Source organism: Micropterus salmoides, unplaced genomic scaffold (genome assembly GCF_014851395.1).
Source record: "Micropterus salmoides isolate LMB-PRFRI ecotype aquatic unplaced genomic scaffold, ASM1485139v1 Ms_hic_scaffold_21, whole genome shotgun sequence".
In the NCBI taxonomy this organism is placed as follows: Eukaryota; Metazoa; Chordata; class Actinopteri; order Centrarchiformes; family Centrarchidae; genus Micropterus; species Micropterus salmoides.
The window spans coordinates 7,153,955-7,181,259 of record NW_024041262.1 but is presented as its reverse complement, the minus strand read 5'-3'; the positions used below and the strand labels follow the sequence as shown (position 1 = coordinate 7,181,259).

General features: G+C 39.6%; 1 protein-coding gene and 1 long non-coding RNA gene across 2 annotated transcripts in view; one reads left to right on the top strand and one right to left on the bottom strand.

Annotated features, from left to right (window-relative positions):
• Positions 1-27,005, top strand: part of pemt (phosphatidylethanolamine N-methyltransferase) — a 66,362-nt gene extending 39,357 nt beyond the window's left edge. The window contains 5 exon segments of the mRNA XM_038735947.1: positions 4,736-4,758; positions 4,761-4,880; positions 9,708-9,819; positions 21,939-22,013; positions 25,223-27,005. Of these exon segments, the coding sequence (XP_038591875.1) occupies positions 4,736-4,758; positions 4,761-4,880; positions 9,708-9,819; positions 21,939-22,013; positions 25,223-25,277 (385 nt within the window). The 3' untranslated portion in view covers positions 25,278-27,005.
• LOC119916075 lies at positions 18,972-19,338 on the bottom strand. The gene is made up of 2 exons (XR_005447067.1): positions 19,215-19,338; positions 18,972-19,112 (listed from the first exon to the last, which is right to left on the bottom strand). It is a non-coding gene; the product is annotated as an uncharacterized LOC119916075 (long non-coding RNA).
• Positions 27,006-27,305: the final 300 nt, after the last annotated feature.

Sequence of the window (27,305 nt, the reverse complement as noted above, 5' to 3'; positions counted from 1 at the left end):
TAGTTCATGTCTTAGTATTTGCTTCTAGTTCTTTCTCTGCATCATTTTGGTTTAGTCTGATCGGTACTCTGTGTTCTAGTTCTGGGTTCTCGTTTAGGTTTTGTCTGTTATGATGCCTGTGTTATAGTTGGTCAGTGTTTGTCTGTTTACATGGGTTTCTGTTATTGTCTGAGTTAGATTCTTGTCTGGTATTTTGTAAGATGTGTTCTGTCTGTGTTGGTTATTAATTTTGCCCCATGTCTGCCTGTCAAGTTTCTGTTCGACGTCTGTTCCCCCAGTTATCACTCTGCCTGCCTGCCTCTCTGTTACCTCCAGTAATCTGCCTGCCATCCAGTCTCTCTGTTTTCCCTGCTGTCTCTCTCTCTCTCTGCCTGCCTCGTTAGCCTCATGTCCCTCACCTGTGTTGTTCCCGTCCTGCTCGTTAGTCCCTGTGTGTATATATACCTAGTGTTTCTGTTTAGTCCTTGTCCGGTCATTGTCCCATGTCGCATCCCACAGTGTCATGCGTTTGGGCTCACTTCTGCCTTGCGTACCCACCGATCCTGACAGCTGCTTGTCAGCTTGCCAGTACAGCTAACCTGTATCTGCTCATCGGTGTGTCCGTTCACCACATCGTCCACTGGGATGAAAGCTTCCTCTTTTGAAGTGAGAAATTGTACAGTAATGTCTAATGTAATTTTCTTATTTTAAATGGATTCTTAAAGAATTGGGGAAAAAAACAGTATTGCTCAGGAACCAGAACCGAACATTTTTTAATGATAATTTAAAGGCTTTTAGACTTCGGCGCTTGTAAATTGGGGTTTTATACGAGTAAAATACTGGGGGAAAAAACAATGGTAAACAATGTGCCGATGTCTACACCTTTTAGCCAACTATCTTGTGTAAAGCTTTGGAAATGGAATAAAAACAATCGTAATACATATTGTTGCTCTTACTTAAACCCCGGATACGTCTTTTGACTAGCTTCAGAAATAGTGCCGAAACACTTTAAAAGTCCCTTAATCGGTGAGTCGATTAACAGAAACTTAATTGCCAAAGTTGAAATTGCAAAAATACAAAACAATATCTAGTTTCAAGTCCTCAAATGTGAGGATTTGCTGCGTTTCTTTGTTTTTCTATCATTGTAAACTGAATGTAACTTTGGGCTCTTGCACATGGTGACGTGCATTTTTCACTGTTTTTCACCCTTTTAATAAATTTGACTGAAATATCGAAAATAATCCATAATGAAAACGGTTGTTAGTTGGGATGCTATTTCAAAGTATTTTATCATTTCAAATATGTATATTATATATGTAAGTACCATAGACTGTATAAAACATGTACGTAGTCTCCATGACGTCACCCATTAGTATCTGAAAGAGCAGTGGCGAAGCTCAGTGTGGGAGGATCCAGCTCTTCTCATCTTGACAGTACCTGACTGGCTGGGTGAATGAAGCCGGGTTGCTGAACCACCTAGCGGCTGGGCACCTGTCAATCAAATATGCACCATAAGCATTAATATAATTTCAATGGGTGATTATATAAAAATTCACAGTTGTCATGAAAGGGGAAAATAGCAATAGACACCCAAACCGTAATTTGTACCAGGCAGTAAAGATGATTATTACTGCTTTTAAGTTGTTGTAAAAAGTTGGAAAGCTTGTTTTGCTTGGTAGGGACTTGGCAGCTGACTGATAATGATAATAATGCATTGTGGGTAAGTTAAAAAAGTTACAAACAGTGCATATTCTGGTGTTCATACCAGTTAAGGATACAATCATCAGTGGGGCAGCGGTTTGCCCACCTTTCAGTGTGTTATAATAACATTTTTAATGGCATGAGCTTTTGCAATATGTTTCCACTTCTTTCATACTATATAGCAGTGTTGGAACACGGCCGAGACAGTTATTTGGAGTTTTAAGTAGTGCTATTTTGAACTGTCAAAACAACTAATGCTCCAGACTTTAAATCAATTGTTACATCTCAGTAAAAATTCCTTCTTTGGTTCAGCACTCTGCAGGGACCAAACTGAACACCTTTTAAAGCAGCCACTCAGCCTTTCAAAAATCTTTCTCCAAAAACTGTAGGATAACACAGTAACAGCAAATGAAAATGCTTTTACCTTATGGCCACACTTAGCATGACCCTCACATCATCTGCAGTTGAGCGTGACGTCAGGGAAAGTTAAAAGCACTCCAGCTAACAGGCAGTCTCTGTGCTTGTATACTCACACCCACATACACACCGTTGATGCATTAGAAGAGATTGTATGAGACTTTGTCAGAGAAGAGACAGCTGGTTTTCAACAGAAAAACGCGTCATCATGTTTGCAGTTACTTGGTAGGTAGGTTTATTGTCACAATCTAACAAGTTATAGATATATCAATATCAATGCTGACCGCAACATACTATATATTATTTAAAATGAGCAAAATCATGCACATATTTCCACTCAGCACCTCCGCTCACTCGCTCCTTCTCTCTCTCTCACAAACACATTGAAATGGAGCCGTGTGTTTATAGAAAATCTAAAGCATTGAAGTTAACTCTGAAAAGTTAGTCTATCTATTTTCTTAACACAGCGCTGTCAATGTCGGAGACGGATATGTTAACGTTAGAATTTATCTTTGGTGTCGAGGTTCACTTCCTGTTGCATATTCACAGTTACAGGTGTCATATTTCTAACATAATGAATGCAGTGTGCACTGGCCCACTGAGTGAAATTCTCTTGGTGACCTTAAAGAACAAAATTAATTTTAAGGGTTTAAGGCATTTAAAAGGTTTCTAGAGGCTTCTGGCTGCAGATTATAAAAAAGGCATCTCCTTCACTTCCAACTCTTTGTTATCAGAAATGTAAGTAGGTCTGAAGTAAAACTATAGATGAACATTAGCAGGGAAAGAATCTCCGATCAGGTGTAACAGTGAAAAGCCATAAAGTTTTAACTGAGCTCTGTCTCTACATGACAGAAACAACTTTATGTCCATTGACTGCCTGGAGGGTAGCTAGTGTTTGGAAGGGGGAGGAGAGCTGTGTGCTGCAGCTCACTGTTTTTCCACTTGTGTTTTTGAGTTTTTTGAGTGAGTGAATCAGAATCGGGTTTGAGTTTTAATCATTTTATCATGTTCATATCCTAACTTCTAAATCTTTCATTTGCTTTTATTATATAGTTATTATTATAAAATTATATTACTTTGTTTTTAAAAGGTGCTATATAAATAAAGTTATTATTATTATTACTACACAGCTCTCAGTTACATTTTCTACTGTAGTTTGGCTAACTCACAAAATAAATGTTGATACAGCATATAAAATCTAAAATTGACTTTATGGGGTACACTTTTATGGGGCACAGGGAGTTTAGTGATGGGACATTAAAGGGGTCATTGTAGGGTTGGACGATACGGCCAAAAATGTTATCACGATAAAAGGTTTCATATCTTTTGATATCAATAATTATCACGATAAGTATCAAATCGTTATTTCTTTCGACTTTAAAGGCAGTTTGAAGAAACCTGATGGTTAATTGTGGTTTAATTTTTTCTTTATGGGCAACACTTGAGGCCAAACAGTGCATCACTTCACAGATCTGAGGCAGAACGTTCAAAACAATTATGATAAAATCTTTGTCAACAAATATGCACGAGTAAAATTAAGTAAAAGCTTTTTTCAGTCCTTTTTCCACAACAAAATAAACATCTCAAAAAGAAAATGAAGTCCCAATTTGTGTATAATTCTAGAGAATATATCAAACATTTATTGAATATTTATTGAACATTTGTTATATTGTTATTGAAGAAAAATATATCGCAATAATTATTGTTATTGTTTTATTGTCCAGGCCTAGGTCATTGCAATGGTGTGCTGTTGCTGAGCTAACATAAGATTTTTCATATCAGTGGAAGAAATATGCCATGACACTTTTCTGTGATGTATGTCAGCGTTACTTAATATCAGCAGCGAAGTAGTCTGATGAAAGTATACGTCAACAGAACTGTCTTCTTTTTGAATTTTCCAGCTTTGTCACCTTTTACCTCTTTTCCTACCACTTGATTCCACAGTAAAAGTCTTCTGTATGCTTAGATAGTGTTGTAGTACTCAAGACTGGTCTTGGTCTTGAAACCGGTCTTAAGACCACTTTTTGATGGTCTTGGTCTTGTCTCGGACTCGACCGCATTTGTATTCGGTCTTGTCTCGGTCTCGGACATTGGGGACTCAGGATTTTATTTCATGACCACAACTTTGGCAATATCAATAAATTGCTTTTGCATTGTCTGATTTATTTGTTAACATCCTAACTTTGATTGGATGTAAAATGTATTGCTTTAAATACAACCAATAACCCAAATTAAAAATGTGTTGTTACCGTTAACGACTGTCACCCCTCCCTGCGATGGTAGGTGTGGAAAGGAGTGTTGAATAAAGATGCTTACGTTGATTTCAGCTCTTACTGTTTGTATGTGGGTGTTTTAATGGGAATGTGGATCTTTCAGATCAATTAGAGAAGTACCGATGATCTCATTCCACATTTTATTGTGTGCCATGTAATGTGGGGAACTGGTCTCGCCATCCCTCGGTCTTGGTCTTGACTTGGTCTCGATAAACTCTGGTCTTGGTCTTGACTTGGTCTCGGTTTGGGAGGTCTTGACTACAACACTATGCTTAGAAGCACTACTAATCACAACTAGTGCATATACAGTAGTACACTGGTTAAGTAAAGGTGGTTGTAATTTGGTTGTTTGTTTTTTTCTGCAGTATGACCGTGGCGATGAAAGCCCAGGCAGGTGGGAGGTGATGGATAGGACAGATGTCTTCTACGCTGGCGTAGCTCTCATGGTGCTGGGCACTGTGCTGGTAGTCAGCAGCTTCCTGTCTCTGGGATTCATTGGAACCTTCCTAGGTGGGTGTCAAACACAGTGTTAAATATAAAAGGGGCAGTCCACTAAATGTAATGTCATGGTAAATTTTCCAGTCATAGGAATTAGTACTCCAACGTTATACTCTGTTAAAACAGATACAGTATAATGACATCACTAGAGTAGAGTTGTTCTTTTAACCAAAAACTTTAATCACAAACTGGGGGGCGGGATGTTTGGAAGACTTGGGAATTTACCAGGCAGGGAGCATCTAACAAAAGAGAATCATTGCGAGTTACATTGTGGGAAGTGTAGGATCCAGTGTTTTAGCTATTGTCTGAATTACATCCCTTAAGTTTTTTTTTTTTTACACACTACGTACAGCATGTACTATATACTGTGTACCATGTACTATTTAATAGGGGTGGGAATCGCAGCGTACGATACGATACACGATAACGATAATATCACGACACAGCAATTCTGTGATAATCAATATATCTCTTAAAGTGATACATCACAATATCACTATTAATACAAAAATGCCCATGAAGAAGTTTACTATTTATATACTGCAAATCCAAACTGTTAGAAAACAATTTTGAATTTTTTACTGCAAAAACAAATTTCTGTGTACCACCTAAGTCTAATCTGTTCATCACATTATAATAATAACTGTTCAGTGACACAGCATTGTGCTGCCCTTTCTCTTCCTACTGATAGCTATATTTTAGGCCACTGGGAATATTGGGTTTGAGTTTTGTCCCTTTGGGGTTGCTGAGCTGGTCTGTGTGGAGTGCAGAAGCAGTAGAGTAGCAGATCAAGACAGTGAAGTTATCAGCTCTTTTTTATTTCACACAGAGCTCAGGAAACATGTACTTTAAGTATTTGCACATTATGTCACTCAGGATGTTCAGCATGTGAAGCAAAATGTGTAGTTTATGTTATGATTGTATTTTCGCAATCGTGATGCTAATGTCCGTTAGCACATTAATGGAGATTCCCCTTATATGTTAGCATTGAGCTAACCGTCAAAGCGCGATTTTTATTAATATTATGCATCGATATGATGGGCTGGAATATCCATACAGTATCATGGAAAAATGTATAATGATGTATTGCTTTATTGATTTATTGTCACACCCTTACTATTTAACATGTATTTATTTGTATTACTATTTAGTAAGGTGACATACATATAGCAAGTAACATACTAAATCAAGTTCCTTGTATGTACAATAGAAAATCATCAGTCTGACAAGGTCTTTGAAAAAAAAATTAAGTTTAGGGATCACATGGGACTTGAGGAAACATGAAAAGACATGCACACACGTGCTCTATCCTACCGAGGACATACAAGTGCACGTGGAGAATGACACGTGTACAACTGTGCTCATTTCTATGCACGCAAACAAATACTTTCATCTCCTCACATATGGCACACGCACATGTCTTCGCATCTGTCTCTGAGACAGACATGTTTGTTTTCCTTGTGCTGTTGAGTACATCCAGGCATCGATTCAAATGAACGCGAGTACGACATCATCATTATGAGCATTTTGGCAAGCTCTGGTTTCTAGGTCAGTCATTTCACTGAGTCATCTCCAAGATCCAGACTTTGCATCTCAGCTTCTACACCGTCTTTGTCCGTTATTGTGCTGAAATGCCCCAAGTCCATCACTCTCTCGCCAATAATCAGCATGAGCTGCAGGTGGTAAGAGGAGTTGGCAGGAGTGTGTGTGTGTTTATGTGAACAGGAGTCTACTTTGTATGCATATCGAGCAAACAATCACAAGAGACTGTTTCATTCTCCGACGATTTCGAGTAGTTGCGTTAAAGTCTAGGAAACATTGAAAGTTTTTCTTCAAGGACAACAGTGTGACTAATGAGAAGCACCAGAGACCAGGCCCAGCCTATATCAGCCCATAGACAAATTTCCGAGGCACATGGGACCATAGATGGGAAGCTGTAACAGATGACAGAGGTGAAAACCGAGGAGAGAGAAGTTGAGGACAAGTTGCTGCCTGAATTATAAGTGATACAACAAACATGTTCAGTAAACCCAGAGGGACATCAATTTTCAACACAGAGTAGATAATTACATGAATCCAGTGATTTATCAGTTCCATTTTTATTCAGTCTCTACACTTTAAAATCAAGCCCCCAGGAATTGCACCTGGCTTTGAAGCCAGTTTGGCCAAACCATGTAATTACAACCGCTAGATCGTTTCATGTGATGCACACTGGCCCAAAAAAGACTTTTTACCATAAATGTACATTGTGAAAGAGAAGTCTGCAAATCGGTAAAAAAAATGATTGATGTACATTAACAATACTTAAAAAGCCCTTACTTAAATCAACATGTCCTAAAAGTTGTCAAATTCACTATTTGCCGAATAGCCGTTATTTTCCTTGTCCCAGTGTACTAGTTTTTCTACCATATTACAAGGTTTTCATCAGCCGATGGAGTTTTCTCTGTTGTCATAGAGATGGATTTTTCAAAACATGAGCTAAGTAGTATTTAATCCTCGCCACCATCTACCTGCATGTGTTTCCTTTCCAGTTCCTCCCACAAACATATACACACACATACCAGAAGACATAACCTGTGTGTGTGTGTGTGTGTGTGTGTGTATGTGTGTGTGTGTGTGTGTGTGTTTTGTGTATTAAGCCCCTTTGGTCACTGTGACCTGGCGATTCAAACTGATGGCACAGGGGCCGAAAAAAGATCCAAACACAATCAAATTACAGACAGAGTGTTAATGTCTTGGCCAGCTGGCCCAAGATCCAAACTCCGATTTCAACCCACTGATCACAGACCTCTAGTCTACCGCAGTGCTATCACTGCTCTTCAGAAAATCCAGGTTGCCCATTTTCACAACCACAATGAAACAACAGTTATGCAAGAACACAGAAAAATGTTATGCTTGTCTTTCAAACTTGAATATATTGCGGGTAGTCAATCTGGGGTCAAAAATGAGGTTAGCACATTGTTTGAAGGCCAATTTTCTTTTCAAAACACATTTGTTTATATAATCTCTTTTTTTTTATTATGCCCTACGTACGTAATAGAAATTGTTGTATAACTTGAGCATTAACAGTCTCTCTTTGACAGGGCAGGCAGCACCACAAGTGTAATTCAACAGGTCAGTTCTGCAGAGGCGTAAGCGTGAATTTTTGGCACCGACTGACAACGTTGGTGCTGTAATTTGATTGTTGCAACTGTGTGGATTGGTAAAACAAATAGTTTGCAATACCAATTAAATTCCAACAACTACACAATGAAAGTTAACCAGCTGTGGAGCCATCGTTGTTAGCCATTGCTTAGTACTATGTGCGGTTTGAGCACTACCTCTTACTCTGTCACTGGGTACAGATGACTGAGTTCACAGGATTACCCGATCCTGTGAGACAGTCTAGTCATTTGCCATCAACACAAGTGGACCCAGGAAGATGAGACGCTAGCTTGAACCCCCTCCTTTAAATCATGTGGGACGAATATAGTGCGCAGACGCTTGACTGTGGCATTAGATAAATGAAAGTAATGTCTAGTAGGAAACAGTGCTAATGTTAACAAGCTATCTGGCTTCAACTATGCAAGTGGATGCCAGTTTAACCTAGATGGAACAGCTTAAATAGCAAAAGGTTGATTGTTCATACGCTTTACAGCAGTGGCTCCCAAAGTGTGGTGCGTGCACCCCTGGGGTGCATGACCTGCCTCTAGGGTGTGCGCGACAGGAAAAATCTAATGGTGGTGTAGTTCTGTAGTAACTACAACAGTTATTTTTTGTGGAACTTTTCATGAAATAAAAACTTGAATTGAAAACTTTCCTTTGTAAATTTAACTTAAAATTAAAAATGTTATTATTAATAGTTAGCTCACTGGGAATGGCTACTCACACACCTCCCTCCCTCTTTCTCTGTCAGGCTAAGCCACCTGCGCTGTACTTACAAATCCTCATATGGATCCTCTTTTAGTGCATCTTTTCTGTTTATGAGGCTATAACAGGGTGTGATTTGTGAGAAAACAGTGGAGGGATGTTTTGAGACGTCATGAAATACCACCCCACCTCCCCCCGCACGGTTTGGCACGCAGGTGAACTGTGGATTGACTGCAAAGTTTAACCATCACAGTTTTACTGCCACTGTTACTTTTTAAAGTAGTAAATATTTAATGTTACATCACCATCAGTGAAATACAGAGAAGACAGACGCCTGCTGTGTTTAAGAGCAGTGAGTGGGTAAGGGGAGAGCAACTGATTTAAAAGCCGTGTGCGTGTGTGCGTGTGTGTGTGTGTGTGTGTGTGTGTGTGTGTGTGTGTATATATGCACAAACCTAGAGAGGGAGGGAGTTTGGGGGTGCAGCAACCCGGTCAAGATGTAGAAGGAGGTGCGTTGCCTAAAAAGTTTGGGGACTGCTGCTTTACGGTATTAGAATGGATGAGCTGGATACCAGACTTCAAGATGGTGCCTTACCATTGGAATGAAAATGCACACTCACAAACATAAATAAAGCAAATGTGGACAATTACTATTAAATTTACTTAAACAAAAAGGGAAAATAATAAAAATTTCAGTTAAATATTTTCCGGCTCAGTACTTACCACTCGTGTTGACACAAAAATAAACTTTCACTCCAGAGTTTTCACATGAGGTCATATTCATGCGGTCATCTTGTTGAGATGAAGTAACAGCCAGGTGTCGGTCGAGCAGGTAGACAGTGTAGCATTAACAAGGCTGTGTGGTGCCAAAGTCATGTTCCCTGGCAGTGCATCCTCAGTCCGACTTCAGTGAAATGCAGTGTTTGTGTCAAATAGAGACCAAATTCTTTCATCTCACACTGTGTGTGTGTGTCCGTATTGGTTTCCCAGGTGATTACTTTGGCATCTTGATGGATGAGAAGGTGACAGGGTTTCCCTTCAACATCACGGAGAACCCGATGTACTGGGGCAGCACTGCCAACTACCTCGGCCTAGCGCTCATGTAAGTATGTGCGTGTGCATGTGACTGGAAAGGAGGAGAGGTCCCTTTCTTGAATTCATTTGTGGTCAACAACAGTGTAATTGGAGTGTAATGTCTCTGCAGAGGTTTGCCATTAACCATGACATGACGAATCTTTAACACGTAAATACAATTGCGTCAAAATGGCATTCTAATAAAGCGAGGGCATGCAGAAGCGTAGATAATAAGATGCAACCTGAAAAGGAAAATGTTGCAAATCACTTCCTCTTGAAAAGGGTAGGAAGGTAAAAACTTTTACGTGTGCCTCGTCTCTATGACAACTGTGACACACATCTCTCAGAGCCTGCCGTGTGTAGTTGTCAGGCCAGCGCTGCAGGGTTGACGAGCCAGCCGCTGATAAAAGCTCCCAATTCTTCCTCACTCAGAGTTACGTGGACACCATCCCTAATTTTACCCCATTATTGTTTCTTCTACCGCTGCCTCAACCTGTACTGCCGTCTTCATCCCTTTGTCCCTGTCTGTTGTTGGCCTCAGGTTCTACAGAAACATAAATAAAAGCTCTGAAAATAGACTTGAGGTTAAACCCGTCACAAGTGAACTGACGCACACGTGCTAATGTGTTTGTGTATGTGTGTCTCAACTGCATAAAGATGTCCAGACCACTTCTCAAAACAAGTTACAAAGTGCTTTAACAAGTGTAAAGACAATAAAACACAAAAACAATACATGATAAAACCAAGAAAACATTGAAGAGACTAAAATACACGTTTAAGATAAATATAAAATATATAAAATACAATAAAATAAGAAGGGTCAATATAATCGGGAAAGGCTCTCCTATAAAAGTATGTTTTAAGAAGGGACTTAAAATGCGTAGATAAGCAACTGTTGCTGTTTACCATAGCAATTTAAAAGGTGATAATATATCAGTGTTGTGTTCACCGCCTGTTTCCACTGCCCCCAAGGGGCAAACAATCTGCTATTGCGGGTTTAAAAGTTCAGTACCTTCTTGACTCTGGAAACAGATATTGTAAAAGTCAATGCTTCAAATAACTTGAATATTTACAGTTACACAACAACTGAGAATATTCCATCTGCTGAAAAGAACCAAGGGGTTTGGTCAGAAGCTCTGAGTTGACTATGAGTTAAGATTATTTATTCAAGGGCATTTAAAACTTTCAGCCCTTGAAAGTTTTAAAATGTGCATTGTATCCATTAGATGCATTCTTTTTCTTCTCCTTTTATTGTTGAATTGTTACCGTAACGGCACATTACTGCCACCTATTACACTAATGCTCGTACAATGTGCTTTTTAAATGCTGGTGAAAAAAAGTTAAACAGGTGCTTGCTCACCAAAACATTGCTGTACAGCGCCACTAGTGGTCATAAACACCATAGGGTGCCTTTAATTTCTACATTTCTCTACCTACTTTAAATATCTTGTTAACTGTTATGTAAAAGCCATAAAACCCCCAAGCATATTCTTCTGTGACTGACAGTTCTGACAGTTCTGATCCTGAAGGACATCTGTCACATCCTCAAAAACACACAAAGAACACACTCCATGCAGATACAACTGAAGAACATCAGAAGGGAAAGAACTTGGGGAAAACACACTGACACACATACTAACTTCCACTCCCACAAGCTCCTCGCTGTGCGAAGCAATCTTTGCCGCACATTAGGCCACTTACTGGCCTCTCTTTGTGACCTAGACAGGAGATTAGCTGACACACATTAGAAGTTGCACTTAAACTACTACATGAACACGAGCTGAACTCATGCTGCTACACAAATAAGATGGGAGCTAAAATTGCTGCATGATGTTGTGCCTTTTTGTGGTTACATATCATGTATTTACGCACATATGTTTTAGGAAAGTAGGTTATGAGAATGGAAAAAGTGGCAAATGTTTATAAAAAAAACATCCATCAGCTGCAGTTCTCCAGTTGAGTTGAAGGATTTAGACATGTTGCACAACTGGCTAAATCCTAATATGTAATATCAGATGAAGCATGAAAAGGGGGAGCACCTGCTCCCTCATCACATCTGTAAGTCTCTGTAAAGTAGTGATGTGCGATACCACTTAATTCCTATACGATCCAATACCAAGTAATACCCAGGCTGGTATCGCGATACCGATACTTTTTACATATTTTATTTCTAGTTTAATGTGACCTCCCCCCTCCCGTTTCTGTATTTATGAGAGAAATAAGGAGTAGGCTGTAGCCTTACCGATTCAAAATAATAGCTGCATAATGACAAGACATCAAACTACTGTTATATTCTTTAATTATAATGAAAATATCCTGCTCAGAACTGCCACTTCATAACATCATCATATTATTTTGACTTCATCTCAGATGTGTTGCCAAAGTATTTCACTGTCTTTGCACACATCATACAGAGCAACATTATTACCGTCACAGCTAAAATACAGCCAGACGTAACTGCTTTTACAGTCAGCCAGAGTCAGTATTCAATCGCGGAAATGTAAAGGCTGCAGCGGCTAACTTCAAAGAAGCTCCGTCACAGAGCCGTAGCGCAAGCATGACTTTGACAGGCGGAAAGAAAAGTAGTTCCTATCAACCGAGTATAATTAGACCATCCTGGTGACAAGATACTTATGATAAAACACACACTCACTCCAAATTATTGAGTTTAGATATCGTTCCTTATATATGAGTATCGATCCTAGAGCAGGAAACGTTGGTATCAGAATTTCGATACTTTAGGATTGATCCGCACATCACTACTGTAAAGCACAGTTTGAGACCCACTGATGTGTCATCATCAGATACATTTTGTTGTCCAATACTTTGGTTTATCTCCAAATGCGTGGGAAAATACATTTCCGTTAGCCCCAGTTGTACTTTGTGCCGCTGCTTAGTAAATTTTAGCATGCTAACAGGCTAAAAATAAGATGCTGACATTTTACCTAAATATTTTCAGGTTAGCATTGTGATTGTGAGTTTGTGATGTTAGCAGGCTGATGTTAGCATTCAGCTCAATGCACAGCTGTGCCTAAGTTCAGCCCTTAAGACTCTTAAGACTTGCATACACAGGAGGTGTATAAACTGAAGATGTGCTTCTGTTTTAACCAACGCAGCTGTCTACACAAACTGCTAACGATAGATGTTACAATCACACTTTATGTGAGTAACCACAACCCGAGGCAGATTTTATACATTTATTTAATTGGGGTCTGCATCCTGCTGTACTTCCTGAATGCATCTTGTGTAGAGACTGATAGAGCACTGACCATGATAATTCTTGATAACTTTATGATACACTTAAATGTGACTTCCAGCAGTCTACCATGTTACATAAAATTTCGCGCTGCATCAGCTTTTGTCTTTGTTGTTACATCCAATACATGCATGCATGATTTCCTTTGGATTACTTCCTCCGGGGCCGGACCGCCTGGTATTGCGCCTGGTATTACATTACGTATTTTCTTGATCATAAGTAATATAATCATAAAAAATGTACGTGTAGCCCACAGTTGTCCTGATTTACGACAGCAGTGAATTACACAAATTTTAAAAAACACCATATCTTAGATAATATTGCTTTAAGGTTTATCACTTCAAGCAGCAGTGTAGCAAATGCAAAGAAGCTATTGCTATTGAATGCTGCTCTTCATCATGGACCATTATCATGTGTTGTGCATGTGGGATGGGGCAGTATCTTTGAGCGAGAGAGATCATCAACTCTATGACTTTCAAAAGGTCACTCTCTGCTCCAGGTAAAATCCCTTGGCTATACCCTACCCTGTTGCTACTCAGCTGCAGCTGATAACCACAGTGTGTATACCGTATGTGGAGATTGCAACAGCAGAGTTAAGTTATGAATAAATACATCTCAAGACACAGCTTAATTGACAAAGCATATATTCATGGCTATATGTGCTATGATCACAGCTCCTGTGGTAGAGGGATGATTTAGCATTGTATAACACCAGGAGAGCTCTGCTTTTGCTTGTGTTACATTTGAAATCATTTTTTAAAATTACTTCCTTTCTAAAAAGCCCTACAGAGCCCCACTTCACGTATCTATTATATTGGATTTTTTGTTATTATAGTATATGAGCATGTGAATATACCTTTGATGTTCTTTGCTTTTTGTGTATATTGCATTTCCCTTATAATTAAATGTGCTAAAAAGTTTTTTATATTTTCAATTGTCATTCATAATTTTGAAGTGTTTTTCTACCCTTGAATATTTTTCAAGGGAATAAATCAAAACACTGAATTCTCAGATTCCCCTCTGCATTTTCTCCACCTCCTCCAAATGTCCTGTTCTATCTCACTGCATGGCTTCAGCCTGCGTTTGTTCTCAAGTGTAAGGTAGGATAATTGCAGCAGCTTTTCAAATGGAGACACGTGTGGATTTCTTTGTCATTAAGACTCACTCAGTGGGTCGTGCTGTCCTCGGAGCTGTCCTCAATTCTTCTTTGACGAATATTTAAACCTATATGTCTGAGTTCTTATAATAAATTGGAAATAGCTGCCTTCGCCCAGCTATATTAGAAACACATCTACTCCCCTATGGGCCTCATTTGTTCAAAGGTTATTCCAATTATTCAAAATTCAAGCCCCTGATGAAATTTTATACTAAACATGACACATGATCTTTTATATCAGAGGTCACTAATAGGCGGACCGCGGTCCGGATCCGGACCCAGCCGCCGTCCTCTCCGGACCGCCGACCTACAGCCCATTTATTATTGAGACTTACTACCTCGTGACGGAGCGTTTCTATTTTAACCCGCGCAGCTTTTCTAGCATTTACTGTACTGGTTTAGAGGACCAGGAAACTCACAGACCAATTGCATGTGCTCCAATCGTCTCATGTGACGCTGCTCAGCCAATCAAATCTGTGCATACCGATGCTTGCGAGTCGAGTCCGCGAGATTCACCAGAGACGTTTTGGAAACACACCCGAATTGAGGAGACGAAAGATAAAAGAGATTTCACATGACTTTTAATCAAGAATGTACAGATTTTTACATGTACATTCTTCCCACAGGCAGTTCAAAACCAGAATATCTCATAGATCTCCAATATGCTAGCTGGAGCTCACGTTTCTCACTGAACAACAGAAAGTAGGAAAGTGGTAGCTCTGTAAGAGGAAATGAAAGAGAAGAGGAGGCATTACAGCTGTTCATTTGTTATGATGTGTTGAGTGTTTTATAAAATTGGTTAAGACTACACTTCATCACTTCAAGCTACACTTTTTATTAATTTTTTCTAAAAATTAGGCACTTTAGTTTACTTAAATTTAGAATTTATTATTTGAATAGTTATTATTTATTATCCTTCCAGTTTGATGTGAAAACTGACTGAAATATTATTTGATTTGACAGTCCGTTGTTGACTAAAAACATGCGTTGAGCTTTGTATTTATTTTCAAGGTAAACAATCACAACACATGAGGACGGACTGGCTTTTATGTGAAGTGATTATTAATTGTGTCAGTGCTTCAAAGACTTATGTAAAGGAACAAAAGTCTCCTGTTTTCAGTAAACACTACAGATTACATGAACAATTAGAGGATTGGCTATAGCCTGCAAGAAAAACATGTGAATAGAGGTATGCAGTAATAGTGCCTGGCCAGAGGTGGGTATATGCAGGGCAGGCCCTGACAGTGTAGGAGCCCAAGGCAAGATTTTATATTGGCATTATTTTTGAGCATCACTTAATTTCCTGCCTTCTCAGCATCAGTTAATGGTGATAATGTCTTTATTTATTTAAAGGGAAAACACAAAATTCAGGTGACAGCTGAAAATTAAAAAAATTAATAGAGTATAATGCAATAAACCTCTTAGGCAATCTGTAGCTATTGCCTTGTAGACAAACTTTACTCATTTAATAAAATCCCTGTTGAGTCAACACAAATGATTTAGTCTTCCCTCCTTTTAAGTGTCTTTTGTTTGGGGAAATAACCTCTTTAAATGTGCATGTGGCACATTTTCACCTCAATGAGAAATTAATTCATTTTAATGCAGTTAGAAACTCCTGGACTTTAATAGCTCATGTGTTTCAGCAGGTTTTCTTCTCATGTTTAAAACTTCTGCACATTCAGAATATCTCACACGTATCTGTGTTCTCTGACATGTCCAGACGAAGTTGGTAATATTACGAGACTAACGTCATAACGTCATAACTTCATTAGAATTCATAATATTTTTACTACCTGCCCTAATACTTTGCTGCTCATTAGCCTGGGTTATTGCTTGGCTATCAGGCCATCTTACAAACACATCTTACAAACTGGATAAGACAAGCAGGTGGAAATTGAAGCTAAGTGAAACACTTGTGATCAGGCAGAAATCAATACACATATTAACTTCACCACCTCGACAAATTGCATCTCAGAGTCCCAAACAGAGCAAGCTTGCACCTCAGTTTTTATGTTTCAATATTGCAAAACTACCATACTACTTTCACAATCTGGCTGCAACTCGCTGCAGTTTGCAATAGCGTTGCAACACAAATTAGGCTAACCCTACCTGCTAGCCAGCTAGTTAGCGACCGGAAGCGCTACTAGCACCCCCTGATATTTTGTGCACTAGGCATCAACCTATGTCGCTTATGCCATGTGCCGGCCCTGGGTACACATATATATATGGCAGATACCATACACTCTCAGCTCTCTTATGCACCTTGTTTCCAGACTCAGTAGGCAGCTGTTTTTAGCAAAAAAGCCCTGAAATTGTGAGCGAGGGATCCAGAGTTCTACGGAAGAGCAGGGCAGACAGGCAGCAGGGAAGCAGGCAAAAAGAATCCAGGGAGGAATGAATTAACGTGAGGCACAGGAAATACAAGGTCAGGCAGGGGCAGAAAGCAACATGAAAAAGGTAGCACAACTAGAAATAGAGCCGCAGGTTGATATACAGCGGAGTCTCATTACTGGATGGAACACAGGTGTGTAGCTACATGCAGCTGGAGGACTACATACAGACAGATGGGGTGCTTATCAAGTCTCTTAATTGCATCCACGTTTCCCTCACTTGCCTCTTTTCCTTAAACCATGTGAGGAAAGAAGAAACGAATGGAAATATGTTGAAATGAGACATCCTTTCCTCCACGTGAAGCAACATCCATTTCTGATGACGGCGGCAGCTGATCACAGCTGGATCAGCCGTCAGTCAGCTCTAACAGCTGTCGAGACTTTTAATGGAGTTTGTGTCTGCACATATGTGCACTGTGCTAATACTAATGAAGTCTCACAGTTAAGACTCCAGAGCAGCATGATTTCTCTCTCAAGCTGTTACCTGACAAACACCTGCACATGAATAACAACCTGCATTCTGCATTTACACTGTGTACTGTGTCCTGCTCAGAGGAATAGGAGTTGTTACTACTGGCAGAATGAGTTTATATTATTTATTCATTATTTTCATCTGTATTTGTTGATATTCAGATTGTGAATTGAATAACCCAGAATATGATCATGGTGTCTTTTGAACATTGGAAATGATTTATTAGGCTAAATGCCTTTGGTGTGAATAGATACGACTGTTCATGTTTGCCTTTTGTGTCTTCATTTTACAGCTTCTGACATTTATCTGTAGACATTAATATAAAAAATAGGCAACATGAGAAACCTCCTCCCTTCTGAGGTGCATTTTATTTGCACATTAAAATCCAAAAAGAAACGTCTCTTCATTTGCTTAAAAGGACTATTTTGCATCACTAGTTAGCTTTACTAACCTCAGCTCCTCCAGTCACCTCCGTCCTTTCTTTTCCAAAACCACTTTTTCAGGCTGAAAACTGAAAAATAATTGAATCAGTATTTACAGGACAGAGCTGCAGGCTACGTCAGTTTAGTCGAAGTTTGTACCCGATGTTCTCAACATTGGACAAGTAGGCAGTAATAAAATACAGCTTCCAGTTTCTATAAATTGAGCTAATGTTAAGTTACATAGCAGCTATGTAGCTGCTAGAAGCTGCTAGAAGCTGCTCAGCTGCGCGGTCTGAAGGGGAGATGTTAGCTAACTTAGCGCTAACCGGCTTCACTTTTCCAGCAGGTGGGAAACAACAGACTTTTCTTGGTCTTGAGAAAAATACATTTACTGCCAGAATATTTTCCTCCGCTCGCTTTCTGCCGCTCTGACAATCAAACACTCGCTGCGCGCCTCCTGATTCAGAGTTACGCTGCTCTTAAAACACCATCTGTCACGTATGTTCTGCATAGAACGAGGAGACGAAGCGAGCCGAGCATTGACTGATGCCGTGCTGCACAGTGAAAACATTTGTAGCGCATAGTTTAATGATCGTGGGCAGCGGTGCGCCGCTGCTGAATGCATATAGAGGAAACCCTGATATTCCTGCCGACCATGGGTGTGCATTGAAGCAGTTTTCCATACAGATTTAGATAACAGCAACCACACTTACAGACGGATGAATATCCACTGACAGTTGTTCTATCTATCTATGGATCACACGATTGTAAGTTTGATCATCACATCATATAACAAATCATGTTAAGGATCCCTTATCCAAAGCATTTAGAGGAAAACCAAAGGGCTAACATACAACACACCATTTACCGTAAAGAAAGGCACTACTTCTTTTTTCTTCAGGGGAGAGCTGTGTTACTCTGATAAATGGGGATTATTATCCAATTTGGCACAAGCAAGTCAGCCAATGGTCTGACCAATTTCGGTACTGTCGTTTGTAATATGGGTCAGTGGTAAATAGAGATTACCGCACTAGGTCGACTGACTCATCATTGTGTCAGATTTGTGTGTCACATACAGTGGGCCTCACTGGAGCCAGTGTTGTGTGTCAGATTTTCAAGTTGGCGAAAGCCATGAATCGAATGTAATCACAGTTGTTACTGAACTGACACAGAAATCTGAGGTCACGAGAGGACTGCTCTAAGACTCGACAGTTTTGTTCCCATTTTCCTGCCATCAACATACAGTACACTATGGACTGAAAGGAGTGAGAAAAGTCCAATGTTACAGAGAACGATGTGGAGGAGGGAGCATCCTTAAACTGATGAATGAGACTCAGCAGTGGCTACTGTCCAGCACAGTAACCTGTGGAAATGGACACAATAGTGCAGGCAATGTTAGGTTAAAACCGAACATTGCCTGCACTATTGTGCACTATTGTGCAAGACTGAGGACCGGGGTGCGGATACAGAACACTCAAAGCCCGTCAAAGTAAAGAGTTTATTCACAAAGGACTAGTACAAAATGATAGTGGGTGAGATGTGAGCAGGGGCAGGCAGTCCTGGGCAGGGGCAATCCGCTCTCCTAGAGATCCTCCAAGCAGGGCAAATGACAGCGGACTCGGCAACTAGAAAAAGGAGATAAACAAAAACATTAATCTGGGTTCAGGCAGAGACACACTGGAAACAGACTAAATGCTCAGGAAACAAGCTGGCCTGAAGTACTCAACCAAGTTACGGCTAGGAATAATCTGGCGACGAGTCTCAGGGAGCCCCACATCTTAAGACCAGGTGTAGATGAGGATTGGCAACAGGTGTGTAGCCTTGCCGGGCGACCAGCTCCCTGCCAAGGGAAAGACACACCACACGCCCACAGAACACCACAGGAAAAGAAAACAAAGGAAGCAACCTCCAACTGTCACAGGACCAACTGTGACAGGCAAAATATGAAATCCCTGTTTCAGGGATTGCAAACAAATAGGAAATGTCAGATTTGGTGTCCAAATCAGAAATTAAAGACTTCTCTCTATCAAAAATTCTATCAAAAAGTACTGACCTGGTATTTTAAATCTCCAAAAAGCTCCCAGTGTGCCTGTGTTCATGCCCCCCATGCAGTCCCATTTTCAGTGGCTCCTGTGGTCTTCAAAAAGGTCAAAGGCAGGTCAAAATAATTGAAAAGTAAAAAAGGAAAGTAATTTTTGAAAACCACAAGTAGTGCCAAACACTTCACCTGACCTGGTTTATGGTTCCCCAGGGAGAAAAGCAAAATAGTGCATTCCAACTTTGGGCATACACTGTGAGTGCAATTTTAAGTTAGGCCAAAGATGATCACAATTATAGACTAACTAACAAAGAAATCAGCCTGGAATTGCCTCCTAATCCATTAAAGGGTCAGTTCACCCAAATTACAAAAATATATTTTTCTTGCTATCCTCAGTGGTACCTTTCCATGCAGATAATTTTGGGTTTTGCACAGTTAACTGTGGGAAATTGGAGTCTTAAATAGCAATGTTTAGGTTAGCATCCCCCATGAATTAATCTGTGAAGAAATTACGTAGAAACTGGATTTTCAAAATTAACATATATGTGTTTCTCAGTTTGCATCAAAGTGGTGGTCTGACAGACCAACTTACCAACATTGCTGCCCACGGTACCACGCTGCTAGCTAGCTAAAGAGCTCTTTTTCCAGGGCATTGGCAAATGTCTCATTTAAAATGTCCTTTAAATGTTATTACTACAATTGAACCATAGGAAGACATTGATTTTTATATTTTAGCCTTAAAAACCTCTGGAATACCAAACTGGACTCTGTATTCTGTTGCTTCCATTATTGATGATGATGGCAGTGGTACACTTGAATATGTGTCATGGTGAGAAATGTATAAGGTGACACAACGTGCAGTCCAGAACACACATAGTTTTTATACTGAACATGCGAAATGTGTCTTCAGTGATTTCAGATAATAACTTTTTATTGCTCCACATGAGAGGGCTTTTAGTCCATCACTTTTTTACTTAATTATGTCCACTTTATTAACTCCATCGTGCAAGGCTATATGCACTTCTGAAATGAAATGAAAGTATGCCCACCTGTTTTTTTTCTCTTCATAAAATAAATCTGTGTCACTATGTCACTCGATCACGTATATGTAGGTCAGTGTGCTGTGTGTGTTCATTTTCCCCCACAAGGACGAACTACAGGGTAAACCATTTGTTAAACTCAGTTTTAAAATTGGTCTTTTTAAAGGGTCTTATATTTGACTTTACTACTTTATTTATCACTGACTATATCCTCAATCAATCACTTCTTTAAAAAATCCAGTTTAACTCCTCTTTGTTCTTCGCTGGCAGTCAGGGAGCTGATTTTTTGCTTCAGTCCAGCAGTTGTATTTCTTTTGTATATAGTATATTTCCCTAATACCCCTCATCTGTTTGAGACAGATGGCCTGAATCGGTTACTTCACTGAGAAGTGATTCAGTTATCCAATACATATCATGTTATACACACAATATATAACCTAACCCATCCATCCTGCTCTTTTCAGATTCAGATTCAGCCTTGGTATCTTCTTGATGTTTAAAGAATTCTGCCATTAAAAACCTGAACATTACAAATAGCCTTGGCATACCCCTTGTTTTCACAAAGTAGATACTTTTAAGTCCTATTTTAATTTACAATTTAAGTCACATGATGACATACTCATAAATATTATCTGAACTGAAAAGCCACTTGCGTCTAATGTTTGCTGAAAAAATGTAATCCATGGTGATATGTTCTAGTAATATACAAATTAACAGTTGTTCGGTTTAGCTTTGTTTCCTTCCCCTTTAACAAACTCCCCCAGTAACCATTAACTCTCAATACATAGTGGGTGTATTCCTAACTCCCTGTATATCATATTATTAAAATGTCAACTTATAAGTTGACATTTTAACTTTTTTAACTAATGCATACCTGAATATTTTCAGCTGTAACCTCTCTTGCTATCTTCTCAGAACCCCCAATGCTTCACATACACACAACATAACAGATATCACAAGCCTATCAAAGTTGGTAAATCAACATAGCTCAAGAGGCATGTTCAGCTCCTTACAGCCAAATGAACTAAATCAACAATTGTAATTATATACAGCACCCCAGGTATTTAAAACCATGAACAATTTCGAATTCACCATGACAGAGGAATTGATAGTTCCACACATCAGTTTTATGGTGGCCAAATATTTTAACTTTTTCAGCACCAGAAGTTTTGCTACTATTTATACTCAACTTCCATTTTTACAAAAACAACACGTTTATTAATCGCTTTTTGAAGTCCTTTTGCTGTAGCCATAATGATAGGGTCATCTGCATACATACATACATACATACTAAACCATGAGTTTAGTATAATAAATAATAATAATAGTAATGTAACTCTAACTCTAATGTAACTCTCTCCCTCTCTCTTCAGTGGTGCCAGTCCTGTTGGTCTCGTCCTGACTGCCATAGTAGCTGTGGCTTATAAGGTGGCAATAAGATTTGAGGGGTAAGTATTATGCACCCCGACACAGTGAAATCTATCACTCATCAGCAGTTTGAAACAGCAGGGGACCAAAATTCCCTGTTGAATTCCTATATAAACTCTTGTAACGCTATGCGTCTATCTCCCCACAAACTAGTGCTCCTCATGGGTACTCTAGATTCCTTGTAAGCAAGACTCAACTCAGGACCCAAGGCCAGGTCCAAATTATATTCAGTCTGATTGGGTCTTGGGTCCCTTGAATTGCTACAGATCTTGGGTGTGTCAATATGTCTTAGGCCTTGTACTTGTCATTTCACATGTCTCAAATCCCGAAAAAATCCAGATGTGATTTGATAAATTTTTGTAATGCCAAGCCACATTTATGTGTGTCCGTTGGCCATATCACAAATCTGATTGCATCCATCTTGGTTTTCCGGGTTACACACAAATCTCTGTAAGCCCAGAACCAGCCCAGAGAGTGGTGGGAACGCACCTGACACTGTTTGGTAACTGCCAAAAATAGATGAACTTGAGCACTTTATCAGTTAGTTACGACTATGAGCTGTTAGCGATAACAGCTACCTAGTTATCAAACACACATCCACAAATACACAATACGGTCTAAGAATGAGACAGGCATCATCTTCACAGGCCTTCATTCATGCCGCTTGCTCACCTATGCAGATCATTTAGTGGTTGCACTGATCCGGGATCAGATAAATGCTACAACAGCTAGCTATCTGATCATCCCAAGATGTATGAAGTGACTAAGTGTAACTTATTTAAATTCTGGAGTAAATATTTGTTCTGAGGATATGCCACTTAAACCCAAGCCATTAGGAAAATGACGTACCATTCTACTCCCAACCCTTTTTCCTCCTCTCGTGTTTTATTTTCATCTCCATTTATTAAGCACAATATTTATTCATTTTGCCAAAAGCTGAGATGGACAAAAAAGGTAGAGGTGAACAGATTTTTTTTTCACCCGTTAAAAGCCTTGTTGGTCAGCCTCATGGTCAGTTATGAGCGACCTACTTTTGGTCATCTGTTTGTCTGTGTGCAGAAATACACACACCCGCATGCACACAGAAATACACAAACATGCTGCGACTGCATAAGCCAGTCACAAATGAGACAGAGCTCAGTATGAAAGCAGCTGCTGTGTGCACTTGTTCATTAAAGCTAGAGTGTGTGTGTGTGTGTGTGGTGGGGGGGGGGGGTACACGCATGTCATCTTCAGAGCAGGTGTATAGGTGTTTGTTTGTATGTACCTGTGTTAACTGTGCAGCTGTCCTTTGCATTATATGTACAGAACCGGTAAGCAGCATAAAAGCATATGATTCAAATGTGCAACAATGGAACACATATGCAAATGGTTATACATAAACACATCATACTTTGTGCTAACTCACTATATTGAGGACGCTGTAATAAGAACACAAACAAAAGATTCACCAGGATAGGAGTAGCAAGACACATGATGGAGAATGGTAGAGATACGTCACAACTTACTGACCTACATTCATCACATACAAAACTCTCAAGCAGACACACGCAGTAGTGTTTACCAATCCAAATTCAAATCAGCAAATTACATCTGACAAGCTCTTTTTGTACATTTCCTACCTCATTGAGAACGTTGTTTTTTGTTTTATTCACATCTTCTCACTCATATTTCTTCTGCTAAGTGACCCAGTGTTGGAAGGAAAAGGTTCAGCTAGCTTTGTCTTTCAGAATGGCTTCATTTGCCCATAGAGTCTCGACTCGGAAGCATACTTTTCTGAAAATGTCACTCATTAACACACGCTGTGAATGACAGCGCAGGTGTACACGTTGCTTTGTCAATTTCCAACAGCGCCAATTCACAATTGTGTCATTTAGCCCGAAACTGTGAATTGAGGGAAAGGCAGGTGCCATATTTGACCTCACACTGTGACTGGGAAAAGATCCATATGCTATATTTAACTTTTGCCTCTGGCAAAGATTCTGAATGATCTCATTTAGTTAAACTGTGTGAAGACAGCAAGGTGTCCAGTTGGATATTACCTCGCACAGTGATTGGAATGAGAAAAGGCACCAATGGGATAGATGCAGGAACCACACTGCAAGTTCAGACAATGCCTCTTATCTTTTTTAGCTCATAATCACCTGGGATAGAAAGTGAGGTACAGGGGTGAAAGCTGACTTTTAATCCCTTGCCATCTATTATGAAATCCCTAGAGGAAACTTAAAAGGCTCATTTTGGTGCCTTAGGCTTGACTTTCTCTTGTGCCCTTATGACGCTTGATCTATTCATAGCCAAATAATTTAATTATACATTATCTGGTCTGGGTGGATGTGTTGTCATCAACAAAGCATAGTCAGTTAATGAGTGTGTTCACGTACTACAGTCCCTGAGTCGTATGCTGGCTTTAATAATATTTAGAATGTAATGTGATAAGAAATGGGCAAGTGGGCAAATTACTGAGTAAGCACCGATCAGAGGCATCATTTTACTGATGACATCATGTAGACTTCTCACAAAGTATTTTACAGTATTTTTAAACTACAAAATACAAAACACTAGGTATTTTGATACAAAATATGAAACCATTTCTGTCAAATACAAATGACAAAATCCTTTTTTATATTTAGTAGAAATATGTAGTTTAAATGCATGTAACATAAATAGTGCCTATCCCTGGCTATAGCCTTATTAAGTAATTTTGGTACATTAAATAATTTACACACAATTTCTTCCTTCTCTTTGGCCCCTCCAACTGGTGGCCCCCACATAACCACGCTTGCGATCATACACTCAGGATACTACAGGTAGCAAAGGCTAACATGCATCCTTCAATTGCCTGCACACTTTTCAAATGTGTCTAGTGATTCAGAGGTCAGGTGTCAGCAAGTGCCAAGGAAATGTGGGCCCCCTGACAACAACTCCCCCTCTCATCTATTAAGGCTGTTATTTTCCAAATTCCCTCAATTGCACACAAGTAACAGAGCTGCTGTTCTCTATTATAGCTGTCAGTGTAATATGGGGGTGCAATACATTGTTTTGCGTACAACAGAGAGGTGGAACGTGTGCAGACACAAGGCATCTTCCTATCATTCACACACACACACACACACACACACTCAAGCTCTCTCACGGTTCAAAACACACACGCGGTCCTGGCACAGAGTGGTACGGCGTTCCAGTTTCTGATTTATTGTCCCATTTTATGTTTGTTCTGCTGTATTTACAGACCATTCACTGAACAGATCTATCAGGAGAGGAGTCAGCGGCGCAAGCATGAATAATCACCTCCCTCGTAGGTGCTCCCTGCTCCCGGTTTGGCTGAAGATTCTCGTCCTGTCACGAGGACAGGCAGACTGTACGAGGGGCAGACTCCCCAACAGACCTTGACCATTACTCCACCTCCGGTGTGGACTGAAGCTGCAGTCACAGTGTAGCTGACAGTGTTGCTTTTTTGATTTTGTTTTCCGCTCTTCAAATGAATGTGGAAGCTAAATTTTCTGATGTAACCACATGGTTATGATGTACTTAATTGGTCAAGGATGCTTATTCACTTTCTTGTTGAGAATCAGGTGAGAATATTGACAACACTCTCATGTTTGTGAGTTAAGAATGGAGATAGATTCAGAAGGTGATTAACTTAGCGTAGCTTTGCCATGACTGTCATCAAGAAACAGTTCCAGTCTTTATGCTGAGCTAGGCTGACCTCCATTCAGCTCCGTGATGAACACACAGACATGGGAGTGGTATCAATCTCGAAAGTAAACAGATACCATTCCCAAGATGTCATGTAATTCCTTTAAAGCTGTGATAGGATAGATTTCTACTGCATGTACAGTAAAAACACACCCACCCACCACCACCACAAACCTAAATCATAAAGAAGAAATAAAAAAAAAAAAACATCCACCTTAATTTAGACACTATATGCAATGCTTAAATGTCAAATTCATCAGGTCAGGTAATGTCACTGGACAGACATTTCGGCTTAGGTTGGAGTAAATGATGCAGAGCAAAATACCAGCTTAAAAGAGCAAACTTTGCAGAGAAAGTTTGACACATCAATGCTGATGGCTGAACCTGTTAACCACCTCCACCTCAGCGGATGACATGAAGAAATAGAAATTCAAGAAAATTTTAGTAAAAAAAAATATTGCTCTTGCTCAGAGGTAGAACTCCAATAGATAGATCCCATAGCTTTGTTCCATTGAGATGCATCGTTGACCCATGTCAAAAACTCTAACTAAACATCATTTTAATGACTTCTGTGATGTTGATGTCATTCCATCTTATCCCTATTTCCTTTCCAGATGCATTGCTTTGACAACACAAACAGCATTTTGGCCAACAGACACAGGTACCCTTGACATAAAATGGTGCAACTGGCTCCATATCACGAGATTCGTAAGATATTAGCAAAGACTGAAAGCACAGGTCGCCCGATGTCAGCTGGGATTGGCTCGAGCCCCCCGCGACTCTGTGCATTGGGTAAGCAGTTGACGTTTTTTCGACGATGTTTTTCACCAGTTCATTACAAGTTCTCAATTAACCTCAAATGCTTATGCAATTCTTAAACAAACCCACATTTGATGAAGGCACTGTGCTACATTTGATGACTGTTTTTAACGCGACAACACTTGGAACAGCTGGTGTGAGTGAAATGTCCCTGGTGTCCTTCAAAGCAGAACAAAAGATTTAAAGGAGTTGAGGAGGGTCACGAAGACCTCAGTGTAGCGATTTTGTTCAGAGGAAAACTGTAGATCCGGTTTTTATTCTACAAAAAAACAACACAAATGTTAGATAGCCTTCAACACTGCCATTGTTGTTGAAACCACAGATTTCATGTAACACACTGTTATTCAATGGTATGCACGGGTTTTTCTATGTGAACTCTTTCAAATGTACCTATGCAAACTATTCCAAACTGAAGAACACACACGACCTGGTGATGTAATCTGTGTGCTGATAGCATTTTATTTATGTAATAAAAGAGTAAGTCATGGTTCGCAGAACTGGCCTCTCTTTGTGTCTCAAGAAATCACGCCTGCTAATGGATGCACTTAAGGCAGCACTTCAGTACATCTGCCTCCTACAGGCAGATGTCACATAATTAAGCTTTCTTTGCATGAGTCAGGAAAATTAGGAAAAGTGCCACTTTTTTTTATGATCGCAGCAAGGAGTACTAATGCAGCTCCTGTGATAAATTATTAATTTGATTGGTTTGAGTAACTAACGCTTTATAATGCAGTACACAAAATTGGGTGTAGTTTCTCAGGTACAAATCAGAAACAACCTGACAATTAATGAATTGC